The sequence below is a fragment of the Oikopleura dioica genome, chromosome 2 (assembly GCF_907165135.1).
Source record: "Oikopleura dioica chromosome 2, OKI2018_I68_1.0, whole genome shotgun sequence".
NCBI classification, from domain to species: Eukaryota; Metazoa; Chordata; class Appendicularia; order Copelata; family Oikopleuridae; genus Oikopleura; species Oikopleura dioica.
Window position 1 is genome coordinate 1,323,087 of NC_137292.1, and position 15,743 is coordinate 1,338,829.

The window sequence follows — 15,743 nt, forward strand, 5'->3', positions numbered from 1 at the left end:
AAGTTAACTTTCGAAAGTTAACTTTCGAGAACATAAGAATTGGTTTTTCTAGACATTCTCGCTCTTCCTGGTTGCGCGATTCTTCCACCAGGAGGAGGTCCTCCACTAGAGAGGTGTTATATAATTTTTACTGGCAAAAGCAAATCAGTCAGTCAGATATGCCAATCGCGGTAAATAACTTGCTTTCGTTTAAAATTTTCATTTTTAATCACACGTTTATTGATTGAATGATTCCCTTGTTAATCCAAAAAAATGTCTGTAGAATTGATAGCTGTTATTTTAATTTATTGTGTTATTTTTCAATCAGACAAATCTTTATCACAGGAACTCTTGATTCTTCTGGGTAAGAAATTATCGTCAACGCTTTTAATTCTCTTTGAAAGATAAATAATTCTTTGTAAAATGCAAGATAGCAACAAAACTTGATGATTCTGAAGAAAAATGCAAAGCAAGGCTCGTTTGCACCGAGCACAAACCTTGCTTGCGAGCGCCCGCTCATTATCCATCATGCGGATAATTTTTATTTTCTTTCTATAAAATACTCAGATTCGAGTAAAGAATCAAAAAAGAAAACAAAAAAAAAACGCTGTTTAAATTCTGCAAGCACAAAGAGCATCATGAAAGTAAGTACATATCGCTTCTTTTTTTATTGGTATCTTTATGTTTCTTTTTTGAAGGTTTTTCAATCATCAAAATTTTTATAATTATTGTTATTTATTTTTTTGACTTTTCTTCTAAAAAAATCAAAGAAATTGACAGGTTTCTTAAAAAATGGGCCAATCTCCATTCAAAAAACTCTTTCTTACTATCTATAATTTCCCAAAATTTTGCCACGAATATCTCTGAATTTTTCAATGATTACTGAGTTTTAATGGGAAAATTCGATAGATCTGTCGTAAATTATAAATAAAAGAGGGGTTTTTATAAATTTCTCAACCGTAGAGCGGCTTAATTTTTGCTAAAAGCGCCCATTTTCGCGAAGTTTTCATGAATAACCAGTCTTATAATTCGAGAAAAAAATTTTTTACTTTCTCTTATTTAATTTATTTATTATATTTCTCTAATATCATGCAATAATTGAGACTAAGCAAATTTTTTTGGAAATTAAATTTTGAAGAAATGAATCATGAAACGATATATTTATATCAAGTTTATTTCAAAACGATTTATTTTTTTAAATTAATTTTCGAAATGGGACAAAATGGATTTTTAAATTTTTCGCTATCCATAACTGGATGACCAATAAGGATGCCGAATAAAGCTCTTCGGCCAATCAAAGCCCTCATCGATTAAATCACTTTTGAAATAATTTCTTCCAAAATAACTCGTCTCCAAATAGCTTCATCCTCATTAATTGTGTCATAACTATCCTTTTACACTTATCGTTTCTCTACTTAGTTTTTCAAATTCGAATTTACCAAAAATTAATTTTAGCCGAAAATATAGGTTTTTGGCAAGCGTTGGCGCCGACACTCGACCAAATCGACATTGTCGGGTATCGGTCGGGCTTTGCTCGGGTCGATTGTCGGAAACCTACGCTTTTCTCTCGTTCGAAAATGACTGTCACTCAAATTCTGCCTTCTGAATCAGCGGATCTAGCCGATTTGATTTGTTACCAGTCTATTTAAGGACCCCTCCATTTAGTTGGAAACACTTTTACAAACAGTGATTTTAAACTGATCCCCTTAAGATTTCCGAAAAATTTTCGGCTCTTTGTATAGCTTGATAGTTGGTCTAGGGCATCAAAAGTAAGAACACGCTCGTGCATTTCTTAAGGGTATCGCAACAATACGTTTAAGTTTCAAAAAATGATTATTGATTTCTAACGTTAAATTATGAGAACTACAAAATAAATCAAATATTCCATAATGAAAAATAAATTATGTTTATTTATAAGTAGAACCATGCTTTTCAGTTTTGAAACTACCATCAATATGTTACTTAAGGACCCCCCCCCCATCAAGAATCGTGAAAAAAGGTCTCTTTAGTGAACGATTTTCTCGAAAACTATCTTAGGTAATCCCTTTATTTCAATTGCAAGCTTTAGATCGAACCCACGCCTGCAACCGTTTTCCTTATGGTGATATCTCGATATCAAACTTAAGGTTATACAGGCCCTTAAGGTTAGGTTGCTTAGTGAAGGTTTTTTTCGGCTTTTTAATTGGGGTATACTCTTAATTTTTTTCAGGATAAAATTAAGGCCCCAAGCTACGACCGTTCCCTTTTTGAGAGTTTTTGGCCAGCGAACTTAAGGAGGAAAGCCTCTTTAAAATTAAGTCAGTCGAATCTTAGGCGAATTTCAAGACTTAAATTTTCAGTTTTTAATCCCTAAATTGCTTCGAATTATGTTTTTGTACTCGTTTTTATGATAAAAATAGTTTTTATGATGAGTATGCCCTTAATAATCACTAAAAAATTGCCAGGTCAAGATTCTTATGAAAATTTAAACGCAAATTTTCAATTTTCGGGGTAGATTACTGACACAATTTTCTAAAAGAGCAGAAAATTTTTCTGAATAAAAGTTCTTCCTCGTCGTCTTAACTACCCAAAAAAGCTAAAAAATTTTTAAAAAATTTTGACTTTTTTTATCTTGATGGGAGGGATCTTTAAAATCAAGTTTGAAAGGTGTAAGAGTGGAGAAAGGGCGACGGAATAATAGTTATTTCTCTTTGTTTAACTTATAACTAGGGATTCTATCGGAAAATCAAAGTTTAATATTTTTCCTTGAAATTTTGGGTTTTAGACCAGTTTTTGGCGCTCATTGCGAATTCGCCAATTAAAAAATGATTGGAGCGGCGCTTGGTGGTGTTGGCGTGGAGCGCGCGCGCCTTAGGTGCGCTTGGAGTAAATCATAAAAATCAATGCTTTTCTCAGAAATTTCATATCTGTGGGTAATTTAACATGGAGATTAATAATTTATTATTCATTTTATCTGTTTGACCAGTTTTTGGCAGTGAATAATGGAAAGCTGTAATGAACATTTAATCAAGCCTTCTTTTCGAAAGACGAGTCGAGCGAACTGGAGTTTTTGAAACCTCGATTTTTGGCTTCTTTGCTCTTTTTTCTTCTTTGATTTTCTGACGTTCGATTTTGATCTTCTTTATTTCGTCCCTTTTCTTTAGAATTTCCTCCCTTTTCTTGCGAAATCGTTCTTTCAGCGTCTTTCGAACCTCCAGAGTAGTTTTGACTTCGTTCGAGTTGTCGATTCTATCCAAAAGCTCGTCCCGCTGTTTCTTTTTCATTCTCCTCAGGTAGTTGCCCAGCTTGTTAACTTGAACAACAGTTTGGTCGGCAATGTTTGCGAGCGCGGAACCAGTGCTCGTTTGTTCCTTGTACTTCAGGGTGGCAAAGACACTCTCGCAAAAGCGATTAGACGTCTCATATTTACCAGAAAGTCGAAGTGATTTCATCTGGTTGTAATCTTTCTGCAACTTTTTCTTTGCTTCTGTAAGGCACTGTCGAATCGTCTCATTCAGGTCGTCCCGAAGTTTAGCATCCCTTGGCATCTCTTTGAATTCTCGAAGTTTCCTAAAGATAAAATTGAATCTTTACAAACTGATAAATTGGGGTACCCAAAAATTTATTTTTTTTTATAATTGATTAATTGGGATACCCAAAAATTAGTTTTTTTTATAAATTGATTAATTGGGGTACCCAAATATTATTTTTTTATAAATTGATTAATTGGGGTACCCAATAAATTGATCTTTAAAATAATGGGATACCCAAAATTGTTTAATAAAAAAAACTTACAGGAAATATTCTGAGTCTTCGTAATTTTCCAGAACTCCATCAAAAAGATCGTCGTAAGGCTGTTTGGATTCGAGAATTTTCTCCAAAGCATCGAGGCAGGATTTCATTTGAATGCGGACATCTTCGATCGTGCCTTCTTCATTCTCTGATGCCCTGAGAATAAGACCTGAGTACGAAGCCCAAATCAGAGGTGTCAGAGATGTGCTCAGAATAGCTAGTTGTTTATCTTGGAGGAGTGGGAGAAGTTCCTTTGCTCGTTTGCGGTCGGAGTATTTGCTGATGGTCTTGACAGTTGCCTCCCAGTAAAGCAAAAGGCCCTCGGCATTCTTCTTGGAAGAGCCGATTCGTGAACCCATGTCGGTGCAGTAGGCTTTCTTTGTAGATTTGTCGCCAAGTTCTACACGCACTTCGTCGAGCCTGAAAAAGAATTAATTGGGGTACCCAAAAAAGAATTTGAAAAATTGATTGGGTTACCCAATTGGGCTACCCAAAAATGAAAACTTACTCATTCTTGAGATCTTCGCGATGATGGCCGCTGATTTTGCTTGAGCCAAAAAAGAATTTTCAAGCAAGTGAAAATATCATTCGCTAAAGCAGAAAGTCCTTGCCGGCCGTATCGATCGATGTTCCCAGCCGTATGCAGAGCACACCAGATCCACTGCACTGGAATCTCGGAGTTCCTCTTCTTGTCGATGAATTCAATTATCTGCATGTTTGCAGCTTCTTGCGCACGGCAGGTGTCTGTGAGAATTGAGTCGGTTTTCTTCCAGATCTCATCAGAAAATGACAGTGTGTCGATAGAAAGAGTGACGGCTGTGAAGATTTCTTCAGCTGTTCCACCGAAAAGCTCAACGATCATGAACAGCAGCTTTTCCCTTTCTTCGTTGATGAATACGACGTTCATGCATTGACGATTTGATTTTGAGGTTGTCTGAAAAAAGTATTTATTGGGGTACCCAAATATTACAATTAAAAAAAATTATTGGGCTCCCCATAATTGGGGTACCCAAAATTTCAAAGAATAACTTACCCCGTCAGTAGCGAGTGTCAGGCGCTCGGCGTTCTTAACAAATTCTTCAAGCTGCACGAAAGTTGCTAGGAGAAGGTTTGGACGCAATTTGTAGAGGGTTGATTTGGCGACAGGTCGTCGAGTTTCGCCTTCAACTGGTTTCGAAAAGATTCTGTGCTCTTTGAATTTGTTCGTGCTGTTGAAATGAACCGAAGGAACGGACTGCGATGCAAGCTCGATCAAATGATTGAAACGAGTCGTTGGTGGAAGTCTCGGGTTGTTTTTTCCTCTTCCAGAGACCGGTGTTGATTTTGATTTCACCAAATAGTAGTCTCTGTCTTTTCTAAAGTCGTCATCATCAATTTCTTCGCTGTAGTCGATCGTTTGTCGCTTTCTTTTCTTTCCAACAGCTGAGCATGAGGCGACATTTTCTTGTGAAGGCGTTTCTAAAGAAAAATTCAGTAAAAATAATCCGTTATTATTGGGGTCCCCAATTTGGGGACCCCAAAAAAAAACTTTTAAATGATTCGATATTATTGGGGTACCCAATTTGGGGACCCCAAAAAAAAACTATAAAATGATCCGATATTATTGGGGTACCCAATTTGGGAGCCCCAAAAAAAACTTTTAAATGATTCGATATTATTGGGGTACCCAATTTGGGGACCCCAAAAAAAACTATAAAATGATCCGATATTATTGGGGTACCCAATTTGGGAGCCCCAAAAATACAATTGTCATGATTCTTTTTAATTTTCTTTATTCTTACCTGTGAAATTCAGAATTGTTTCAGCCATCATTTCAGACGAATCTGGAGTTGGAATCGTTTGAGGATTCTCAAGAATCTGATCTGGCAACATTCCCTTCACTAAAAGCTTTGTTAGATTTTTTGGGATACCCAAAAATTTCTTTTATAAAAACAAGAGGCACCTTATTCAGGTGCCTTTTTATCTTGCTCGACTATTTAATTAATTCACTTGCCTGGCGATGTCTGAACTGCGCAATCATTAAGCAACATCGGGAGCTCTTCGTCTGAATCCAGGCCTTCTTCTGCCAGACATTCAAGACCGACTGTAGGATTCTCCTCGTCGAACCTTGTTTCTCCCTTTCGAAAAAGTCTCTCGGATTTGTGATGGAATGTCTGCATTTTCGGCTTTCTGGAAAAAAAAAGAGAGTAATCCAATTTCACTTTTTCTCGAAATCTTCTGAGGATTTTGCATGACTTCGTACCATAGGTACGATTCTCTTTGCATTTGTTTATCTCTGCTTGACTTGCGATTTCATTCTCAACAAGTTTTTTTTCGACATCAACGAGTGTCAAAATCATTATTTACTTGATATGAATGAGATTTATCCCGGAAATCCCTTTGTTTTTGCATCGAACCACTTGGTTTTGTCACCTTCTGCAGAAAGGTTCGAACCTAACATGGGGCGCAATGTCAACAGAGTTCGAGTGCATGGAAAGGCACTAGTTCCGGGCGCGCTCGTCGCGCGATTCCCTGCCGCGCCGTCACTTCCAGTCAAAAAACGGACAATTTCGCGAGGTTCTTGTTGCAGCATAGCCCCAAGATTTCGACAGATGCTTGAGAGATATCTGTTTCTGGACATATCAAAGAATTAGAGATTTCTAAGCTTATTTGCTACTTCAAAAGTAAGAGAAACTCATTTCTTGGCTCCGCGCCCCTCGTAATGCACTACTGCGGCGCCACCTTCACTCAGTTACAAGCAATTTCTGAAGGCTGTTCTTATTGCATAGTCTTAAAATTTTTACAGATTCTGGCAAAAGGTCAATATTTTGACATATCAAAAAATCAGGAGTTTTGAAGCTTATTTGAGCACATAAAAAAGTACTTTTCTCCGCGTTTTGATGATTTCTATCGTTAAACGGCGAAAAAATACTTTTGAGAGTTAATTATGAATGAGAGTCATATTTTTAGTTATTTTATGATGTTTTTGACTGAAATTATGTCGAAAATAACAAAATAGCATCGGACAAGTTTGGGTGCGAAGGGCCGCGCCGCGCGCCGTTTTCCCGATAGAATCCCTACTTATAACTTTTTTGGCATAAGGAATCCGAATCCGATGTCAATATTCGATAATTCGTAATTCTTACATTTTTTAATGTTAGATTTTTCGAGCAATAATATAAAATGGGGAAGGAGGTTGTCTTTATGTTTAGACCATATCCTATTGTCTATAATAGGAAAAATTTTTATTTTTGATTCAAGGGCCGTTAAAAGATGGAAAAAATGATAAATTATAATATCATAATTTATGATTGCCAAAATTGACCTCTCATGAATCGATGATAGAAATTTATTTTGGAGACGCGTTTCGGCCTCAAGGGGCCTTCGTCAGCCCTAAGTATAAATTTAAATGAACGTTCAAAAAACAGGAAAAACAGTCTCTCACCTAGAGTGGACAATTTCGAATGAAGGAAAAGATTGAAAACATAAAAACATAACTCGCTTTCGCGGGCAGATGAAATGGAGCGCCAGAAAAAAGCGAATTATGTTTTTATGTTTTCAATCTTTGCCTTCATTCGAAGAGAGGAAGTTCATTCTCAATGGATATCCTCCAGGTTTGGTCGATGATAAAATAAAACTTCTTGATAAGCCGAAAAATGATAAGAAAGTGGAAGGGGAAATCATTCACAATTTTTGCGCTAGCTTTACTGGTCCCCGATGCGACATTATTGGCAGCAAAATGCGGGCTTTTCTCAAAAAAGTTACCCCAAAGTTCTTTCTAAGACTTTGTTGGAAAATAGTTAGAATAGAACAATGTTTGCACCCAACCTGGAAGCGCCCGGTACCTGTTGAGCAGAAAAGTGGAGTCGTGTACCACTTCCAATGCCCATGTGGAAAAACGGATTACCAGGGTAAGACAAAGAGACAGCTTGGAACTAGAATTCGTGAACATTTTGAGCCACGTTATCGTAGTCCTATGTTTTTCCACTTTTTGAAGTGTCCAAAATTCAAAGGGGAATATGATAAATACCTTAGTGAGCCAGACACTCCTAAATTAAGCCTACTTCATCGAGAGCGTTAATCAAAACTAAATTTTGTTTCAAAAAGAACTATATTTCTGTTATCTCCAGCCAACCGTACTATAGAGACCGTGTCCTTTGTGAAGCGTTTTCGATCAAGTTAAACGATCCTTGCTTGAATAAGCAGATCAAATTCGCAGAAGTTAAATTTCTGTAATGGAGCATTTGTAATTCGCTTTCTTCTGACGCTCCATTACATCTGCCCGTGAAAGCGAATTATGTTTTTATGTTTTCAATCTTTGCCTTCATTCGAAATTGTCCACTCTAGGTGAGAGACTGTTTTTCCTGTTTTTTGAACGTTCATTTAAATCTGTACTTAGGGCTGACGAAGGCCCCTTGAGGCCTAAACGCGTCCCAAAAATAAATTTCTATCATCGATTATAATTTTTAATTTTTATATCTACGATAAAAACAGTTTAATTGTCATTTTGATCTTTCTCGACCCTCCAAATTCTGTATTCAAAAGTTATTAAGAAAAGAGATTTCCATGTAATTTGCATATCTAACCTTATTATTCTTTTTCAAGAATTAATGAATCTCTTGAACAAATATAAGACTTTTGTTTGGTCATAAAAATTTTAAATAGAGAATTTTTTATATCCTATAAATTTAAGAAAAATTAAATTCAATAGCCTCTTTCTTAAAGGGAAATATTTGAGCGAGAATTCTCATAAGTCGAAATCTCAAATAATTAATGTCCACTGTTTTGCATATGATCCTTAATTAAACCTTTAGTTGCTGTCTCTTGTCGCTTCTGCAGCGAGCCAATCATGCGGTGGATCAATCACTGGCGGATCAACCGTTGAAATCGTCACTCCTGGAGCGCCAAACCAAATGTACTATCATAATGAAAACTGTGTCTGGAATATCGCCTTTGATTATTCCGTAACGTCGTATCAGATAAGGCCAATTTGGTTTGGGCTCGAAAGTTGCTCTGATTGCAATTGCGACACGGCTGAAATAGTTGACAGATTTGGAAACGTTCAGAACTATTGCGGAAAAGCGTCACGTAAGCGTCGCGAATCAGAAAAGACAATTGAGATTGCTGTGAGACGTGATAATGCTATCACGACGGGCTTTCCAAGTTCCGGAATAACTTTGCCAGGACGAACGGGAACAATTTCTTTCATCACAGATGGAAGTGTCTATGTCGATGGTTTCAGACTTGAGATTGTTCCCCAGCATTGCGGAGGAGTCATTGATACTGCAAGAACGATAGAATCGCCTAACTTCGGCTTGGGAAACTACTTTGACAATCTTGAATGCGTCTGGAACATCAATTTTCCGTCTGCCGCCGCTATCCAAATTGTGTCATCATCATTCCAGCTCGAGTCCGAAAGTACATGCGGTTATGACACAGTTCAGATCATCGACAACCAAGGAATTGAACAAAATTTCTGTGGATACTCATCTCGACGACGACGCGATTCCGACGAACAGTCTGAAAAAAATGGGCTTAGTGCACGACGAGCTAATGCTGTTTCTTCTGGATTTCCAAGTGATGGCATTGCTCTCATCGGAAACACAGGAACAATTTCTTTCATCACCGACGGAAGTAGCGTTCATCCTGGCTTCCGTCTCGAAATTTCACCACTCGCTTCGATACCTTGTGGTGGTACAATTGGAGAAGGCGACGTTATCGAATCACCAGGCTTTACGTCAGGCTCCTACTTCGACAATTTAAATTGTGTATGGAACATCGAACTGCCATCCTCTGCAGCTGCGTTTCAATTAATCGCATCAACGTTCGAGCTCGAATCTGAAAGCACATGCGGTTATGACACATTTCAAATCATTGACAATCGAGGGAGCGAACAGAATTTTTGCGGATATTCTTCTCGGCGACGACGAGAGTCGGATGAATTGCTAGTTAAAAATCGGCTCAATACAAGACGAGAAAATGCATTCACAAATGGATTTCCAAGCGATGGCGTTACCGTTTTTGGAAACACAGGAACCATTTCTTTCATCACCGATGGTAGTAGCGTTCACGCTGGTTTCAGAATCGAAGTTATACCGCTCACGTCAATCCCTTGTGGCGGAGTTGTCGGCGAAAGCGACGTTATCAAGTCACCAGGCTTTGACACAGGCTCCTATTACGATAATTTGAGTTGTACCTGGACCGTGCAGTTGTCCGAGTCAGTTCCCGCTTTCGAAATCTTGCCTGTCTCTTTTGGACTTCAAAACTGCTCAAATTGCGAATGTGACAATCTACACATCATAGATGAGGAAGGGTCAGAGTATCAATTCTGCGGAGATGATGGTATGCAAACATTAGGCATAAATGGAAATACGGCAACGATAATCTTTACATCTAATGGGGACACCATTGACTCAGGCAGAGTTTATTAACAACATGAATCGTTAACTACAGCCCGCCTAAGCGCCGTCCAAAATTTTACGATCCGTTAACTTTTTTTAAGAACTAATCTCAACCAAATAAAAACAGAGCATTCTACATCTTTAAGTTGTATCATGCTTTCCCTTTACGAACATCTTTACCCGAAATTATGGCCTAAAAATCATAAATATGCATATTTTATCTGAATATTTTGTCAGGTCGTGTTCATCTAAGCGCAAATTGGCTGAATTTTGGCTCAAAAATAGCCAAAAATGGCGTTTTTTCGAATTTTTAGAATTAAGGCGTCTCCTTGAGGTAGGTTTTTCCTTGGGCCAATGATAGATCAGTACAAAATAATAGGAGATAGGCTTTCTCAGAAAGCACATTTAAGAAGTGCTTTTGTTCGTCTTGATTCATCCAAATCGGCTGAATTTCCATTCAGAGATGGACAAAACGGGGGGTGACTTTTACTCTTTTTGTCAAACTCAAACTAAGGTTTCGAACTGCAACTTGTTCCTTTGGATGCCCCTCTTTCTCTTTCACCAACAGCTGCATGGCAAGAACTTGATGCTGCTTATAGCAGCCTCTTTCAAGGAATTTTCAATAGCTATGAGCTAATGCCAAATATTCCTTCGATCAAGAAGGCGAATCGACTTCGAGATTTTTTCCAAAAGATATCGAACTTTCCGTCTCGCACCTCGGACTCGTGTGCTAATTACGCTGGATCAGGCGATCCAAATGATTTTATTGTCCCCTCTTACGATGAGCAAGATCTTTGCGGCTCCCTTAACACTTTCTTCATGTCCGCTAAGAGCTACCATAACGCATTCGTCTGCATGGACGGCGTCGATCTCACTGCTAACAATAGATGGGCCGCACACAAGATGACTCGGCTTATTCAACGGCAAAGACACATTCTTTTCACCAGAAAATTGCGACGGTTAAACTGCTTCTAAAATGTGATCGAACTATTCACATCAAACTGATCTATGATTCACTATATGAAAAACGCGTTACATATTTCTGATAAATCAGTTTATCTTAAAACTGCACTTTCTTTTTGAAATTTCGGTATTCACTTTGAACCATTTTTATAATGGTTTTTTAGATCAAAGTTTACTTTGCTTAAGCAAATCTCTCGTCATAATACCATCGGTGTTTTACCTACGTATTTATTGTGCCCTTCTCTTATACTCAATCTTACAAATAAACATATTATGGTGAAGTCTATTTATTCAAAAAGATGCAGAACAGTATGCTGCATACTCTATCTTTCCAGGAAAGAAGAAAAAGCGATTGTCGGTGGGAGCCAATTGAAAATGACCAATTTTTGCGTATTTGTCTTCAGAAAATGAAATTTATTACATAATAGTCTCTTGTTCATCTAAAAAACACCAAAAATTGAAGAATTTCTGTCTCCGAGACTGTGATAACACGTCAGTCAGACCATTTCGCTCCGAAGAAGCAAAATTCTTTTAGACGGGCGGGTGAATTGATACGAGCCAATGTCAAGAAATTTTTCACTTCTAAGAGGTTTCATTTGTTTTTGACACTATAACTAGTCTATAGATTGCGAAAATTTTAAAAACACCAAGCTCTTCTCTGAAACCCACCAGAGTTAAATAACAACCTAAAGGCAACTCAGACAAATCAGAAACAAATAATGATACCAGATTCGAAATCAATATTACAAAATTGGTGTAAACTGAAATTTCAAGCAGATCCAATAATCCGTTTTCTTAAGTGTAGTGGAGTACAATTTCTGTCCGAGCAATGAAGGTTCCATCTGTTGCATACAGTAAAAGACTTTTTTTACAAAAATGAGAATATAAGACAAAAAATGTCTTCTGAAAGTTTGGATGAGATCGAGAGACGCCATTTTTCTTTTTTGAACCCTAACATTGTTATAGAAGCGAAAAATTCCACCTTCCTCCTTGTTGATTTCAATCAATTTCAGATGATTCTCAAATTATAATTCCTTGAATCTCAAGTCCGTTTGGTCAATTAGGCAGGTTCTAAAAGCAAATCTCGCCAACGAATTGATCATTTTTCGGAAATCAAAATAAAAATCGAATATTTAATTCAAAAAGGATGAAAACATTGAGTTCTGAATAATTTGGCCCAAGGCTGGCCGCTTTTTTCAAAAAAATCTACTCTGAAAAAAAAGTAACAATTTTCAAGAGAAATTTAGTTTCACAAATAAAGTTTAAACCTGGTGAAAAAAAAGCATTAAAATTGATGACTCAAGAAATTCCGCTCATTTTCTGGCCGTTATTGTTTATTCAAATTTTGTTGTTTTACAAAAAAGCGCCAGAAAAAGGAATTCATCAAGAAAGCTCAATTTTACGCAAGTCGCCCAGGGGTTTAAGAAAATCAGAATCAAACGAAAACGAATTCCACCATTTTTTCGGGGAAACATCGGATTACACTGGAGATTATCGGATAATCAGGGACAGCTCTCATTTATCCTCCTTCCGGAAATGCGCGGTTTTCATTCTTTGGAAATCTAGAATCATAAAAATCTTCCATTTGATAGTCCAAGATCATAAATTATAAAAATAAATTAAAAAAATAATTGACCAAATAATAAAATTTACAAAAACAGAGTTGCAAATTTTGATTAATTTTGCTGAGCTGAGCTGAGCTGGCCTTTTTCAGAGGTCATTGAGCGGAGCTGAGCTGAGCAGAGAGGACCCTAATTAGAGCTGAACTGAGCTGATTGAGCTGAGCTGAGCTTTTTTTACGGTTTTTGGTTGTAAATTGCATTAAAATTATTGAGCTGAGCAAAGTGATAATTGTCTGAGCTAAGCTGAGCAGAACAGATCATGTTCGAAAATAATTGAGCTGAGCTGAGCTGAGTGATAATTGTCTGAGCTGAGCGGATCAGATCATTTTCCAAAATCACTGAGCTGAGCTGAGCGACTGCTCAGCTCACTCAGCCAGCTCAGCTCACTCAGCTCAGCAAATTTGCAACTCTGACAAAAAGTATTAAATATTCGTATCGCTGTTACAACTATTGAATCAAGATAGCTCAAAAAAGAGCTATTTGAAAGATACTACTTAGCTTCTGGCCTCAGCGGCGATTACGAAGATGTGACACTTGCGACCTTCGCGACGGTGCCAGAGATTCCACAGGTGCGCCCGTTTCTTTTTTTATCGCGCAGTTCAGAATCTGAAACCGCTGCCTTGACAAATTTGAATTAAACGGGAGATCACTTTTCAACCGCGAATTATTCTAGCTCTGGGACTTGGCTCGAAAGTGGCGGGGACCAATGTCGATTTGCTTGTTCGTTGATGGAGATCAGGGAAAGCGGATACACCTATTACTTGAATATCTGGACTTTGAAAAGTCAGAAAACCGCGAAAGCGGAAAAATTAAAAAACTCTAAAATGTGTATCTGCGGTAAAAAGTCTTCTCTAGCGCACATTGCAATCGAAAAATTCCGGAAATGCTCCGGACTTGACGAAAGCATTCCACTACACTTTCATCTAGTTTATCCGACCTCGCTAGAAGGAAAGGGTTAACTACCACGTAATACTGCCTTTTCGAAAAAAAAGCAAAAAGTTCAAATTGTCTAACCGCCAATTTGAAAAGTAAAATCAAGTTTTTTTTTTGCTAAATCTTTGTGTTTAAAATATTTCCCGAGGAAAACCCCGTAAAGCTCTTACTGACGACGTCCGGCTGGCAGAATTGAAGGAAAAGCGGATTGACTTGGGCGCGCATAATTGTTAATTCGTTATTCACGAAATATAGAATTTGTGAAAGCGCCGCCGCGTTTTTTTTTCCTCAAAAAAGTATTTTTCCTGTGCTGAATTGAAGGAATTATGCCAAAAGCAACAGCGGCCGATCGACCAATTTGCTGCGAATAGACCGCCCAAAAATCTGCTCAGGAATATCGCAAAGGTAAAAGAAAAAAACGATAGATTTCGAGGGATCGTTGGCAAATTTGATTCCAGATAAAAATGTCGCAAAATTTAAAAAAGGCATTTTTCTCTCAAATCAACACGCAAAAAACTGGTGTCTTTTGACACCTGGATGTTTTCTAGGACTTGTTTATTTTTATAAAATATATAATTGAATTTCTTCTTAAAAACTTACTCAATTATTTTTCGATTTTGTAGCGAGCCTTATTCTTTTTAAACAAAAACCTTCAACACTTGTTCTAGCCAGAATTCAGGTCTTTTGAAAGTAAGCCCTTTTAAGAATAATTTTAAGAATAAACCCAGTTATATTCACTACTAAGCCCTTTTTTTTCTCGTGAGACCGGAAATGCCGATCCACGCAGCTGCAGAATGTTCACATGCACCTTTTTTCAAAACAAGCGATAATTTGTTTTCCCCTCTTCACCTCCTTTTTCCGTAATCTCTGTTTTGCTTATTATTTTTAAGGATTCAGCAGGGACCGATTTCGTTCTCTCGTCCGATGTTTCACTTTTGCCAAACGATGACCTCCGCCAAAATTTCCTCAAATTCGCCAAAGCAGGCGGTTTATTTGAGAGCGCGAAAAAACAAGCTTTTGTCGTTCCAGCTTTTGAGATGAAAAATGGCCATCCTTTTCCAAGCAACGGCTTTTTCAGTTAAAAAGAAATATTTATAATTAATTCAGATAATTTATTTTTAGATAATAAATTTTGAATAATAAGAATAAAAAACAATTATTTTAGTTCTTGAAATATTTTTTCATTTCAATAATAATTCATTAAATAATTTTATATCAAATTCTTGAAGAAATTAAAAAAAAAAATTATTTATTAATAATTTTAATTAAAATATATTTTAAATCAGGAAAAAACTTTCGATTTTAAGAAAAATTTTTTTAAAAATGATGGATCAAATTTTCAAATAAGGAAACAATCAATCATTAAGATCAAATAAATCAGAAATAAATCTATTATCTTTCATAAAGCAAAATTCTAGTCCTCAGTCTTGATCGAAAAGCCTGTCAAAGAAGCAAAATGGAATTGATACACGAGCTCTCGAGCGGAAACGTGCAGCGACTGCACCAGCACCACTGCCCCGGTACCCCCTTAAATCGCTCGAATTTGCTTTAATTTTCCGTAGCTTGCCATTTAAACGAAGATTTTCACAGTTGGTCAATGTCCACAAGCGATACAATTGCGTCAAATTGGACGGAAAATTGGCAGCCTTTTTTAATCACGAAAAGATCGGCGGTCAACTTCGACGAAAGATTCGACGATTTCGATTTCGACCGAAAAAGTCAATTTTGCGAAATGCATTTGTCCGATTACAACGTCGCGATTTTCGCCGACGGTTTTTTGGTGAAAGAAGGATTTGACGAAAACCCGCCGCCTCGCGTCTACGGCTACGCGCAGCAGAATTGGCTGCTCTTTAATTATCGCTTCAAAGACGAAATGCAGAAGAAATATAACACCACCAAGGCATGCAAGGAGGTATGAAAATGATTGGCCAATCTTACGGGTTCTTTAAGGTCATTTTCTTTCAATTGATTCTTTTTTCTTAAAAAAAGGCGAAACCAAGGAAAGGATTTGATTTTTAAAGAATGGGTTTTGATTGGCTGGTAGGCCAAATGCAGCAATCTTATTGGTCTTCAGAAGATTCACTTCCTTTTCTTG

At 37.2% G+C, this 15,743-nt stretch overlaps 1 protein-coding gene across 1 annotated transcript; it reads left to right on the forward strand.

Moving 5' to 3' along the window:
• Positions 1–560: 560 nt before the first annotated feature.
• On the forward strand, positions 561–11,379 carry LOC145696995 (cubilin-like). The gene is made up of 3 exons (XM_081774133.1): positions 561–623; positions 8,544–10,146; positions 10,645–11,379. The coding sequence occupies exons 1-3, from the start codon at positions 618–620 to the stop codon at positions 11,103–11,105; spliced, it is 2,070 nt and encodes a 689-aa protein (XP_081630259.1). The 5' UTR covers positions 561–617; the 3' UTR covers positions 11,106–11,379.
• Positions 11,380–15,743: the final 4,364 nt, after the last annotated feature.

Coding starts and splice junctions, on each gene's coding strand:
- LOC145696995 (XM_081774133.1), top strand. Junction 10,147..10,644: donor TGGGGACACCATTGACTCAG/GCAGAGTTTATT, acceptor ACTCAAACTAAG/GTTTCGAACTGCAACTTGTT.